Source organism: Eurypyga helias, unplaced genomic scaffold, assembly GCF_000690775.1.
Source record: "Eurypyga helias isolate BGI_N326 unplaced genomic scaffold, ASM69077v1 scaffold28814, whole genome shotgun sequence".
NCBI lineage: Eukaryota > Metazoa > Chordata > Aves > Eurypygiformes > Eurypygidae > Eurypyga > Eurypyga helias.
In genome coordinates this window covers 5311-18197 of record NW_010246106.1, presented here as the reverse complement: position 1 = coordinate 18197, position 12887 = coordinate 5311, and the positions used below count along the sequence as shown (strand labels likewise).

The window sequence follows — 12887 nt, the reverse complement described above, 5'->3', positions numbered from 1 at the left end:
GAGAGGAACAGATGTCCTTAGCAGCTGAAAGGAGCTTCCTCCCTCCTCATCTACCCATCTTATATTTCCAAGTCATGAGTCCTAAAAACTCTTCAGAGTCAATAAGCGAGGGTTTATTGTTTCCATGACACCAGTCCCTTCCCACAGCCACTCAATACTCAGGATAATTACTTTACATGACACCTGCCCACTGGAAGTGACAGATTTACACTAGGATTGTACCCAGGGTCTCTATATTTTCAGCCCAGCTAACACTGTGATGGGTCCCCTTGGATCCACATTACACCACACCAGTCATGGGACACTGACCCAGCTCTACAGCTTCCCATGCTTCTGGTCCATCCCATTCACAAATGGCTTTTGTATGCTCTGTGGGCCAGAGCAGGGACCCTCTGCTTGGTACTGTGGCTGTTCTCCCAAAGGCTGCACAACCACTGCCACCTCGAGACATCAGACACCAGTTAGAGGGATGCCTACCTTGCCAAAAGATATTATAATTGCTGCTGTTGCAGAATGCAAAGGTGACACTTTTGATAGAAGCACAACAAGTTGTGAGAGATAGTCAAAGGGAGGAAAAATTATTATAAATATGATATGCAACATTTCAAAGACTTTTAAAGGTTTTGGCTTAATGTGTGGCCAACTTTCTTGTTGATGTGCCCAACGTTTGGATGTAGAATGGGAGTCAATTACAAAAAGACAGAGAAATTACAGACTCAAACATATTTGCTGTAAATGGCAAGTTCTCTTTGTTCAGCATTAGAATTTAAATGCAGTAAGGTGAAATAGCATAAAGCAGATCTTACCTGAAGAGGCTGAAGAATCATAAGTACTTCTGTCCTTCCTATTTGTCCTGAAGGGCTGAATGTCCTTTTCCCTGTAAGTTCCAAACCCTTCAAAGCTTCTTCTTTTATTCCCACTTGCATCATTATCCCGCTTCTCACTCAAGGAATTCATTTCACCAAATATGTCCAGAGACTCTGATCTTCCATTACTCTCAGTATTACCAGAGTATCTCTTTGTGCAAGAGTCAATGGGATCATTGCTCGAGTCACTTTTATCTTTACTCTGTGTCCACTGCTGGGCATCAGAAAGTGATAACGTAGACAGCGTATCCACTTCAAAGTTACTCTTTGAGCCTTTGTGTCCGGTTTCACAATGCTGGTGCTTCTGTTTGTCCTTATGCTTGCTTTTCTCGTTGAGCAAGGAGAGGTCTTTATCTGAGCCGCTTAGTCTTTCATTGATCGTGTGGCTGGAGAAGCCAGTGGACTTGCTGGTAAAGAGACCACTCAGATCATCATGTGTCCCCAATATCCGCTCATCCTTATGCTTGTGCTTATGTTTGTGTTTCCTTTTGTGAAGTCGGCCACTTGAAAGGCTTGCTCCTCCAACCTTTGGAGGAGTCAAAGAGGACTGCATGTCACCAAGGCCCATTCCCACCGGTGTTTGTAGGTGCACTCCATGTTTCGCTTTATGCTTGGCAGTGGTGGACATCTTCATATGAGAGCTTGCATGAAATTGGGGTGGGGGCACGGTAGGTCTCATAAATGGGGAAGCCGCTCCGAGCGTGTGAGACAGGTACAAAGGAGCTGGATACTGACCATAGTAACCAAGATTCATCATAGGCATTGATGTGTAAGGCATTCCATAGGGTGCATAGTAACTCCCACTGGGAATAGGGTAACCGAACCCTTGTAAAAAAGGCACCTTTGTCATGGTGTCATTGGTTTTGGCAGGTCTACCACGCTTCTTCTTAGACTTCATGTCAGAGGTCCTGCGAAGATAGAGCAATGGGTCATACTGGATATATGGCACAGGGTAATAGTGATCAAAATTAATCCTGAAGATGCTGGGATATGGATTTTCATGATAAAACGTATAACTTCTATGGGAAATCCTGAACACTTGAAACTTATTGATGAGTTCCTCAAGGTCTGCCAGAAACTGGAGGTCATCTCTGTTCTGCAGGCTTTTCCTTTTCCTCTTGTGCTTTGGCTTTTTTATACTGTCATGAGAGAGAAAGTTATCCACAATGAGATGTTTCTGCCGGTGACCATGCCTGTTCTTTGTGCTGGTGTCAGATGGGATAGCCTCTGGATTGTCCAGGGAGCAGAAATCAAAGGAGTATCTCCGGCGGGATTCTGAGCTTTTCTCGGCTTGGTCAGAAGTGCTGTTGTTGTCTGTACCTATCCCACTGTCGCTCGGTATAGTTTCCTCACTGTGAGACTCACTCACTGGCGACAGCGTGACTTCTTTCAGAGAACCTATTTCACAGAGGTGGGAAGGTGAATTAGCCATTAACCTGGGTGGTGACAGCTTCCAAGTTCCACTGTGCATTCCTTTCTGGGTTTTTGTAGGAAGAGCACTGATAGGTTGAAGATTTGGCATAGTTTTTAATTCTGAAAAATTTGTTTCAGTGCTTGCAGGGCTAAGGTTGCCATTAGTCCCCACTAACTGTGTTGAAAGTGGATGAATAGCTGCTGGTGACGATGCCACAAGTGACTGTAGGTTGGAAGGCACTGCTGGGTTTTCTGGCTGGCTGGAAACAGGCCTTGAGTGCTTGATGGCTGTCTTAGGTTCTTCTGGCTGAGGCTGCAGCTCTGCTCTTGGCTTTCTGCCCCTTTTTTTACCAATGTAGATAGTCCCCCTCTTGCTGACATTGATCTGCTTCCCTAGTCTGGCATCAATGGTGGTTGGCCCAGCACTGGATGGTGGCTGGACTTTTGCCTTCAGAGCTATACTGCTGGAGCAGGAGGACAAGATCTGATTGAGAATATTCTTCCTCTTGAGGGTCTTCATTTTATTAATGGTCTTGATGGTCTTCTTATCCAAGACACCAAGCTTCCCAACCTTTTTGTGAAACTTGAGTTCACTGATGGACTTGTCCTCTCCTGGGACCATCTGGGCCAACTTGGCCAGATTCCGTCTCCTCTTCCTTTTCTTCGTTCCTGGAAATTCACGACTGATTGGACTCACCGGGCTGGTGGAAGTTCCCTCATGGATGGTTTCAACAGTGAGTAAAGGCTGTTTCTTTGGTCGTCCTCTTTTCTTCTTGACGGGTGTGATCACAGTAAGACTGTCTGTATTGGTATACAGAGGGCTGGATGGTGTGATGGGATAGGCTGAAGGAGGCTCCACCATCAGCTTCTCAGATGTCATGGAGGTCTCCCGAAGGATAGATTTAGGTTTGCTGCAAGTCCATCGCCTCTTAGCTGCGAGTTTGGGGTGCTGGACCTCTGATAATTTGCCAGCTGTGGGAAGGTCAGTGGGTAGGAGAGTGGGTACCACAGCTACAGGCTTTCTGAGTCTGGTGGCACTGTTGGGGGAAGCTTTGTCAGTGAGCACACTGCTGTCGACAGCTACTAATGGGGACTCATTTTCAATCATTTTCCCTGGTTTTGTGGCTCGAAGATCTTTTTTACTCCCCTCTGATTGAGAGTTAGTCCTGTTTGCTACTTCACTGCTCACAGTAAGTCCAGAAGGCAGGCTTTTCTCTTGGATAGTTTTCTCTATGGAAGATTTTGTGGACTGCCTTTTTTTCCTTTTGTGGCCAGATGTATCTGTTGTCGGAGACTTTATTGGGATAGTAATTCGTACATGACTGGTGTCACTTTCACAACTGCTAGCGCAAGTAGAATTCTGCTTTGAGGGTGATGTATCCAACACACTGTCCATCAAGTAAGACTCTTTTTTCCCTTCCATGCTGTCATGGGATTTGCTGTCAAAGGCTTTCTGAGCACTCTTCACCCATTCAATGTCTGCAGTTTGGATGGTTTGACTTATCAAGTCCTTTTTGCTGGATTTCTTCTTTGTACTCCCAGCGGGCTGATCGGGGGCCTCCAGCTGCACACCTCCCTCTTGATCACCAAGGGGCAAAAGCCCATTGCACTCAGAGGCGCTGCTCGGCTGGGTAGCCACGCTGATGTTATTAGGTGATGGGACTGCACTGCAAATGGCAAGCTCTTTACTACTGGCTGACAGCTGTCCCCACGTGCTGCTGGCACAGGACTTCTTTGCTTGGGATTTTATGAAGGAAACTCCTGGCTCTGAACCGGAGACCTTGGTGGCACTAACCGTTTCTCGACTGGGTTCTGTGTTGATGAAACAACTTTGGGAAGAGGATCCAGTATCGGAGCTCACTGACCAGTCAAGGTGGTGCTGGTTGCTACTTTTCTGCTGGTGCTTTGATTTTAAGGTGTCACTGGTGAAGTCTTGTTGGAGGCCCGGATCATAATGCAGAGCAGAATGTTTTTGTGGCCTGTCATAAACCTGGAAGGTAAAAGAAAAATAGCAAAACAAAAATTAGTTTACCAGTCTGTTCCTAACCCCTGGGTGTAGCTCTTTATTTGTACAGGGAATGACAACTCTTCTTAACCAATGCTCTTATAATGCTTAGGAGCCTTTATAAGGTTTTCTTATACTTGAGCCAAATTTGCATTTAGATTCATGCACTGTAAACAAGTTTTGTTTTGTTTTCCCACTATGAAAACAATGGAAATATTTCTATAAATGTTAAATTGCCAAGGAACTATATTCTATTGATTTTTAATTCAAAACACAAGTAAAATATTCCCTTTCAATGGATAAATGGTGCAACTCAGCCTCCTGGTGAGAATCCCTTTTTCCTAAAATATAATCCCTTACAGAACTTGATGCTCAATAACAGCAATTAAGCTCATTGTTATAAACAAGAAAAATGCAAAATTATCTTGGAAGTTGTAACAAACAGGAGGAAAACTCATGGGTCCACTTCCCTCTGAAGCCAGAATCTGCAAAGATTTACTTGCTTAAAATTTCACATGGAAGTCGTCTCTACAAACTTACTGCTTAAAATCATATGCATAGCGTCAAGTGTGTGAGGCACACTTGGCAGGTTCAAGATTCGCATTACTCCCTTTCCATTTTAATAATCTGCTATTTGCAATGTTGGTAAGAGATATTTTCAATATGATTTCTAATCTGACAGCAGCTCTTCAAGCCGCAGAGGTTACACAAAGGGCAGCATTATGCTGAAGACTGTTACAGAGAAAAAGAAAGTCTACTTTATTTCTGTGATGGGCCTCCTTCAGCTAAGAAATTATGTTTGCTATAACTATAACCTTTTGAAAAGTCTCTTAAGGCAAAACGAAATACATTTCTTTTTACTTTCACTAACTGACATCTTCTAGCCATTTGTTTTCCCCTGTTACATTTAGGACCTTTCTTTGTAAAGCTCTGGATCAAACTGTGCAACTGATTTTGTACACCTAGTACTGCAAACAACTGCTCTTTGCAAACTAATGACAATGTTCTGAATGCCAAATACATGATGAGAGACTTAAAATAAATGTGTAGCCAAGGAAAGAACAATAGAAAACAACTGGTAATTGTCTCGTGTTCTGCAAACACCTTGTTACAATTAAGTTTCTATCAGCAAAGTTACATTAGATCCCCATTCGAGGTGTTTGTAACAGACATTCTGGGGGCAAGGAGGCTATCTGTGTGAAAGAGTTTTGAGCTGGGAAATCAGGTGTCCCGAGATCTAAGCAACTTCAAAGGGACTTGAAAAATGCAAAACACCCCCAAGCCCATGGTGCATTATTTAGTGACCAGTAAACATGTATGTTAATGGCAAATTGATGTTGAGATATCCTTCATGTGCATATAAAAATCGGCATGTGGCTTTTCTGGAATAGGCAGTAACGATGAAGCTGTTCTGGTCCATCATCTGAAGAGTAATCAGGGACTTTTAAATCCTGTGGATAATTCAGCTGTTGTGCACATGGACCAGCCACGCTCAGGGAAAGCAGAGATTTCCAGGAATTATGGAGTGAGAAAATGAAAGCACGCAGCTGTGGTGGAGTTGCAGATGTCACGGACGAGCGACACCCGGATTCTTCAGCCTGAGAAAAGAGCTGAAAGCATAAACAGCCCTCGGGGAATGAATCAGTTCCTCCTTTTCCTCCTCCTCCTCCATCTCCTCCTCCTTCTCCTCCTTACAGTGGCCTCCCATGCATGCAAGGGCCACAACCCATGCCACTGATGCCCTCCTTCAGAAAATGGAGAGCATCCCAAAGCATGTCCAGGTCCTTGGGATGAGGCCAGGGAAGGCTGTAAAGGAAATCAACAACACTGGTGCTAAAGTTTCATAGCTTGTTTTTTTTTGTTGTTGTTGTTTTTGGTTTTTTTTTGTTTGTTTGTTTTAAAGTGATGACAAACCTCCTGAGCTTCATATTACCTCAGCTGTCTGGGTCTTCTCCTGACACCCAGGCCAGCAGCAATCCTGGTGTATTGTCAGCTAGGCATGAGGAGTTGGCCAAACTCTGGTGAGGTCCCAGCAGGACTGGAGGCGGGTGCCCTCCATGAAAGCCTCACATGAAACATCAACTTCCTGAGTTATCATGATTTGTCACTTGGAAAAGCCCTAGAAACGATGGTCTGAGGCCTCTCTTGGCCCCTAGAACCCACACCAAGACAGGGTCAGGATCCTTCTACACAGATCCTGGCCTTATGACTGCAATCACAGCAACTCCTTACACCCACTTTATTTCCAAAATGCTGAGCTGTGAAACTAAATGACCTGAAAAATTTCATTTTTAAGAAAAAAATAAAGAGTGTTACAGCAGCGAGTGAAATCATCACATGCTGGCAACACCCTGGTCCCTCCATGTCCACTGCATACATGATCCCAAGTTTAAAGAGAGAAATAATCTCTGATACATATTTTAAGGCAGTTAATAAGGGCTCAGTTCTGAGAGGCCAGCTCTATATCAGCGATGAATGCTGATATATTGCTTGGCTCCTCCAGCCTCATTTCCTTGGCCTGCACAATATAAAATGATGATGCAACTTCCAACATATCCCTAATGATAGCCTTGTCATTACTCCAGCACCATGGGCCACCACAACATCTATCTTATAATTCATGAGAAAGATATGCCTATGTCATCAAAGGTGCCAACTCTGGAGGCATTTAATCACATGGATAAACACTCTGATTTCAACAGGCCTTCAAAAAACAACCAGTCTGCAGGATCAGGGGACTCCATTTTCTAAGTGGGATGTCAAAACTATATATCTGCCAAAGCACATAACAGTCCACTGGCTTTCCTCATGCAATTTATTCCAGCATAACATTTACTATTTGCTCTCCCTTGCCAGACCTGTCCATATCACTCCAAAATAATTCTTCAGCAGCACGGAAACCAGAGATCAACCTGCAACAGGTTGGTTTTCACTGCCTGCAATGGATACAAGGGGACTCTTGGCTTCAAAACATTTGTAAATCAGTTACAAGTGATGCAGCTGAGTGTATTCTATTCTGCATGTATCCATCTTGGTTGCTGCCTGATCCCATCAGTCCTAATGTTTAGGCTTCTGTTTGTCCTGATGGGTGACCACCACCCTAAGAAGCCAACAAACCCCAGCTCAACTAACCTAACCCTCCACTGAGTAGAAGATGCCGGAGCTGTCAGTAGGGTGAGGACAAACAGGGCTCTTCAGAAACCTGTATCTCGATGCCTTTCATAGAAATACACTATTTTATTTGTCCGTAAGCATGCAATATTCTGCAGCTCCATAGGTCTTGGCAAGGGACTGTTGAATATGGCAACATGGCCAAGACCAGCATCAAGAATAGTGGGTTTTTTTCATGAAAATGGAAAAATTTATCTTTATTTAATTTTTGGTTTATGATAACCTAAAAATACTTCAAACTTCAGTGACTTTTGTAGTTTACCCTTTCATTAAAAGGAATTTTCTTAGCAGTTAACTATTCTGCACTGGGAGTCTGGCCCTTCTTTTGTGAAAGTAAAAGCACAGCTTAGCTCATGCAATTTTATCATATCTAAACAAAATAGGTCAATATTTTTCTTTACAGTAAATTTACTAGATGTGCTTAGTGGGTAATAATCCCATCTTACTTCTAACGAAAACTAAATACACATAAAGAAGCTAATAGTTTTCATAACTGTAAAGAAGTTTGAGCCCCATGACCCAGCACATGCTAAACCTTAGACTGAAGAAATACAGTTTGAATCCTTTTACTAGTTAGTGTATGATTTTGATGCCAAACTCATGAGTTTCAGGCCTCAGCTCTGGCAACAGTGGATAGACCTAAGGAGAAGGATACATTCCATGTGCTAACAGCTGAAGAGCACTGGCCTGGGAGCAGAGGAGATGGAACTGTGTGTTTACACCTGCCTTGCCAGACCTGTGCCACTCTGCACCTGCAGATGTGCTTTCTTCAATTTATTGTTTTATTCTGGGATGTGGACCTTGCATCTGAGAGGATGAGACTGTATCAGACTCGTGATGAGCGGCACCCTACTTTGCAAGCAGTAGCCAGCAGCAGAATCTATCTCTCAGGGACTCTTTTCATTTAACTACTGGATGTCTCACACTGCCTCGCATTCCCTCACCTGAGCTTCTCTCTAAATCCATACACTGCTTCCAGCCCCAAAGCAAAAAGTGGGAGATGATGACAGCAACCAAATCAAGAGCTTTTTAAAATAATACTAATAGTAATGATACTAATACTAATGATAATAATGATACAAATAAGAATTAATATAACTGAAAATAATAATAATGATAAAATACACAATTAGAGAAACCCATCACCTGAAAAAAATCTGGTTGCTTAGAGGAGATGGTACCCCTCTGCTCCAAACGCACCTTTTTGCAGAGGTAACATACATACAGCTTGTCAAGAATCTGGCTTGCAAATCAAAGTTAATACTACAACGCCCCCTCTTTAAATCATTCGCAGATCCATCTGTGTAATGGCTCCTCAAGTGTAATTCCCTATTAAGAGGCTTTATCTGGAGAGATAAGCAGCTGGTTCCCATGTCACTAATTGCTGTCTGCTGTGATTTTAAAACATCTGCACCATTGTGCTCTTCATTTTCATATTCTAATCACCCTGAAACTTGAAAAAGGTACATCATTGATTGTTTCTGTGGGTTAATTAGTACACAGTCTCCTTGTAGAGACAATTTAAAGGCAGTCAGAACCTCAATCAGCAAGTTTGTTTTAAAAATTAATAACATCGGGAGCGTCTGTGGGGATTGGCATCCACAGTGACACATCAGAGTGTGCTCTGGGGACATACCATCCTTTGTTATCTCCTTCATAGGCTGGAAATAAAATTAAAAAAAAAAAAGGAAAAAGAAAATATAGGAAAATAAAAGAGGAAAGGCTTTTCTAAACGAATAATGTCACTTAGAATCAGACTCTTGGGAAATGCTTTCTTTCATCTCAGGGCCACCCCTGCCCCTCCAGTGAGAAAGAATCTCATCAAACACTGTGTTATACCTCTGTGTGGTCTAGGAACTTATAAGCCATTTTTAACAGCAGTTTTGGCAACCAAGTGCCAGCATCTGATTGGAAATCCATGGGATGAAGCTGTGGCTGCTTGTACGTACATGGACATTGGCCCTGCTTGCCACCTGCATTGGCTAAAAGCTGGGTCACGAGGTGTTGTCTCCAAGCCATGCAGGGAAGGGTATTAGCTCAGACACAGCAGTGTGTTATGACAGGTAAATAATCCTAGCTCAACTTATACTTTCACTTAAAAATGGGCATTTCCTGTTGTGTCCCAATGGGACAGCTGCAAACTGCTCACTCAAAGGCTCTAATCTGAACTACAGGTTGGAGATATTTTGTGTATTTTGATGAGTACACAGAGCCTTCCTGGGGTAGCTTTGTAAATGGAAGATGCCAAGCAAAGGCAACACCAGGTTCAGGGGTACTTCTCTCTGCCCTGATAGCTTACAGGTTGAGCAGTCATTGACGTGAGAGGTGATCAGTTTATAGGAGGGGACTGTGATGAAGTCAGGTCAGTTTGAAATAACAAGTATCTGAAATGGTTTCAGGAAATCCTTTAGGTCTCTGGTGACTCTAACTAGGGAGGAGGGATCACAGAGCAGCATATGACAGTTGCTGGAATTGCAAACAGCACCACTCTCTTTTGAGAAACCCCACTGAATCTGGTTCAAAACTGATGTAGGGGTTTCAATTCCAATTAAAATACTAATAGAAAAGCTGTCAGCAGGTACTAACATAAAATTCATTACTATCATCCTAAACAAGGGGATTTTACAGGTCAGTTTGTCAGACTTATCACTCCCAGTGCTTATTCCTTCCTCAGCTCCCTGAATCTTCAGTAGTACAAAGCCCCAGCACCACCACATACACAGGAGGTATGATCATTCGTTAGACATAGGAAGAGAGGCAGGAATCAACACAAAGCTGCAGGGGGACTACTTCAGAGTAAGACATGGCATGGGGTGCTAGTGGGTTAATTAAAAGCAGAGCATCACCTGTTTGTGTCTGTGCATCGAACACAAACATCATAGGCTGTGGTGCAAGCCTCACACAAATCTGGAGGATCTTCTCTCAAGCTGCTGGAGTTCCTTCCAGATTTGCAACCCCATCACTGTGTCTGTCTTCCCTGAGATATTTGCTCAATTGTGTCAACACAAAGAAACTGAGGTTCAGGCTTTTGCATTACAATTGTTGTTATAATACCTATCTAAAGAACTTATCCTTAAGGAAAAGATAAAGAAATATGCAGAGATTGATGAAGGGTCCAAAGATGGTCATGTGGTGGCAAATCATAATTTTCCATGCATTCCTGGTAAAGAGTGATGATTTGCTAAACAGTTCAGAAATTCCAAAATTATTCCAAATTCATTTTGTTACTAGGTTTAAACCGGATGACTTGAACACTATTTCAATCTTCTGCTGGATTTCAGACACTTCCATTTTCTACACACAGTGATTGAGGATTTTATTTCAGCAAATTGCAACAACATGGTGAATTTATAAAGGTAGGATTTGGCGCTGGGAGCTGATCTGCTCCTTCCTAGTGGGATAGACCCATCTCTGCACATATTTTCTTTATCAAATGTTTAAACAACCCTGCTCTTTTCAGGGCTTTGTATTAAGCACCGAGTCTGGGAAAACTCTAAACAATGGGATTTTTCTGTCATCTTCAACAAAGGGCCCATCACCACTGACAAAACAATGCAGTTTAAATATCGTGTTTAAGCATAACACAGTTTGCCGCCTCAGTTTAGGCAGCTGGGACAGAACAATTGGGAACCAGCTAAGGTGGACTACAATGGGACTCATACAATTTTGCCCATTCATCTGGTGAGATAACTCGGGTTTGGTCCTCGTTTGGCCTCAAGCCAGCTCAAAGAAGAGTGTTTCAGACATTATGTCCAAAAAGCCAGGGCTCACAGAGCAAGACACCTTTGCTAAGCTGTATGGTTTTCTTTGTCCGAAAGCCTTGCTAATGAACTTAACAGCAGCACTGATAACAAGGCTTTATTATTTATATATAAAATGTACTTCCATCCCTTCAGAACTGTGTATTTCCACGGACTTTGACCTACGCTTTTTGGTCTGTAACTATGATGTTACAAGTCCAGGTTTCTACCTCACCCTGCTCTTCCACTTTGCTTGGTAGTTTAACGTTGTTGAAGGTGATGTATATCTGCTGAGTGACTTGGCCAAAATCAAACAGCAGAATGATCCCAGGATGGTCAGGGACCTGCCAAAATGTGAGCAGTAAGGGGTATTTGTCTCTGAAAGGTTTGTGGCGTTGTCCAGGATGTTAATGCTTTGGCACATCTCAGATTACTTAATTGGAAATAAGGATGTGAGCAGCTGTGCACGGTAAGATTCTGCTATAATTTTTAAAAGCCTGCAGTGCTCACTTTGCATTGAAAGATTTCTTTCATCCTTCATTTACTATAGGAATAGCAGTTTTACCCTGAACACACTTCTTTTTTTTTTTTCTCAAGGATTGGGGGAAATATAAATGGCTTTTCCATTGAGGCCAGTGATTCTTTCCACTAGAGTTAAATAATTTGATTATAAATTGAGTCCTTAAATGTCAAGGAGATGCTGAATTCACCTGAAAACAGGCATTAAGAGAAGCTCATAAAAGCTGTGAGCTCTAGTCAGTTAGCTCATCATTCTTGTAGCATGCACTTCATTTAGCAGTTACTGACCACCAGATTAATTCTTTCAAAGCATCCTGATTGCAGCTAAGGTCTAGAAGGAAGCATTGCTAACAGCGTTAGCAGAAAGTCCAGACGTCTGCCAGAGCATCTATCTGGCACAGCTGGGCTAAAGCTCATGAAAATTTGTGGGAGAGGTCAAATACACAGTGTCTTCCCACCTCCCTGCATTAGTAGCTGAGCCGTGCACTGCAAATTCAGAGAGATCATCACCTGTGCCTTCAGCAAACTGAGATGAACTTCAGTGATCTGCAGCAAAATATAAGAAGGTTCATTCCCTTTGGAAAATCTGCCTAAAGAGGTCATACATGATAAAATTCTGGCTTCACTGGGTACATACTGAAAAGTCACTGCACTCTGCAAAGCTAGCAAATGGTGTGGGGGTACCATGTTCTGGATTCTTTCAAACAGATGGTCTCAGATCAGACTTGGGGTGTGATTCTCCTTTGTTTTCAGCAGTAAAATAATCATCTTCTGTTGAAAGGTAATAGGAGAACACTCATCATCCTTTACATGGCATACAGTCCTCCTAAATGTCCAAGCAGGCATGCTGTGAAACCTGACCCATTTGCTAAACATTACAGAATGAGTGGAGTTTCAGAATTATTATTGTTTCAGAATTATTATTATTATCTTCCCAGTTTTTGTATAACCTGTGCCTATTTTTCCCTATTGTTGGCAGATAAAAATTGATCTCTCTCCCCTTTTCCCCAGAAGCAGCAGCAATCACATGAGGTAATCACTAGGGATATTTGCTGCACATAGAATCATAGAATGGTTTGGGTTGGAAGGGACTGTAAAGACCATCCAGTTCCAACCCCCCTGCCATGGGCAGGGACACCTTCCACTAGACCAGGTTGCTCAAAGCCTCATCCA

At 42.8% G+C, this 12887-nt stretch overlaps 1 protein-coding gene across 1 annotated transcript in view; it reads right to left on the bottom strand.

The window, feature by feature from the left end:
- Positions 1-806: 806 nt before the first annotated feature.
- The window catches only part of LOC104508601 (SET-binding protein-like), a gene marked incomplete at its 3' end in the record, with an annotated part of 16805 nt that continues 4724 nt past the window's right edge, over positions 807-12887 (bottom strand). Inside the window, exon 2 of the mRNA XM_010150286.1 lies at positions 807-4269. Within this exon, the coding sequence (XP_010148588.1) occupies positions 807-4269 (3463 nt within the window). The remainder of the gene's footprint in view (positions 4270-12887) is intronic.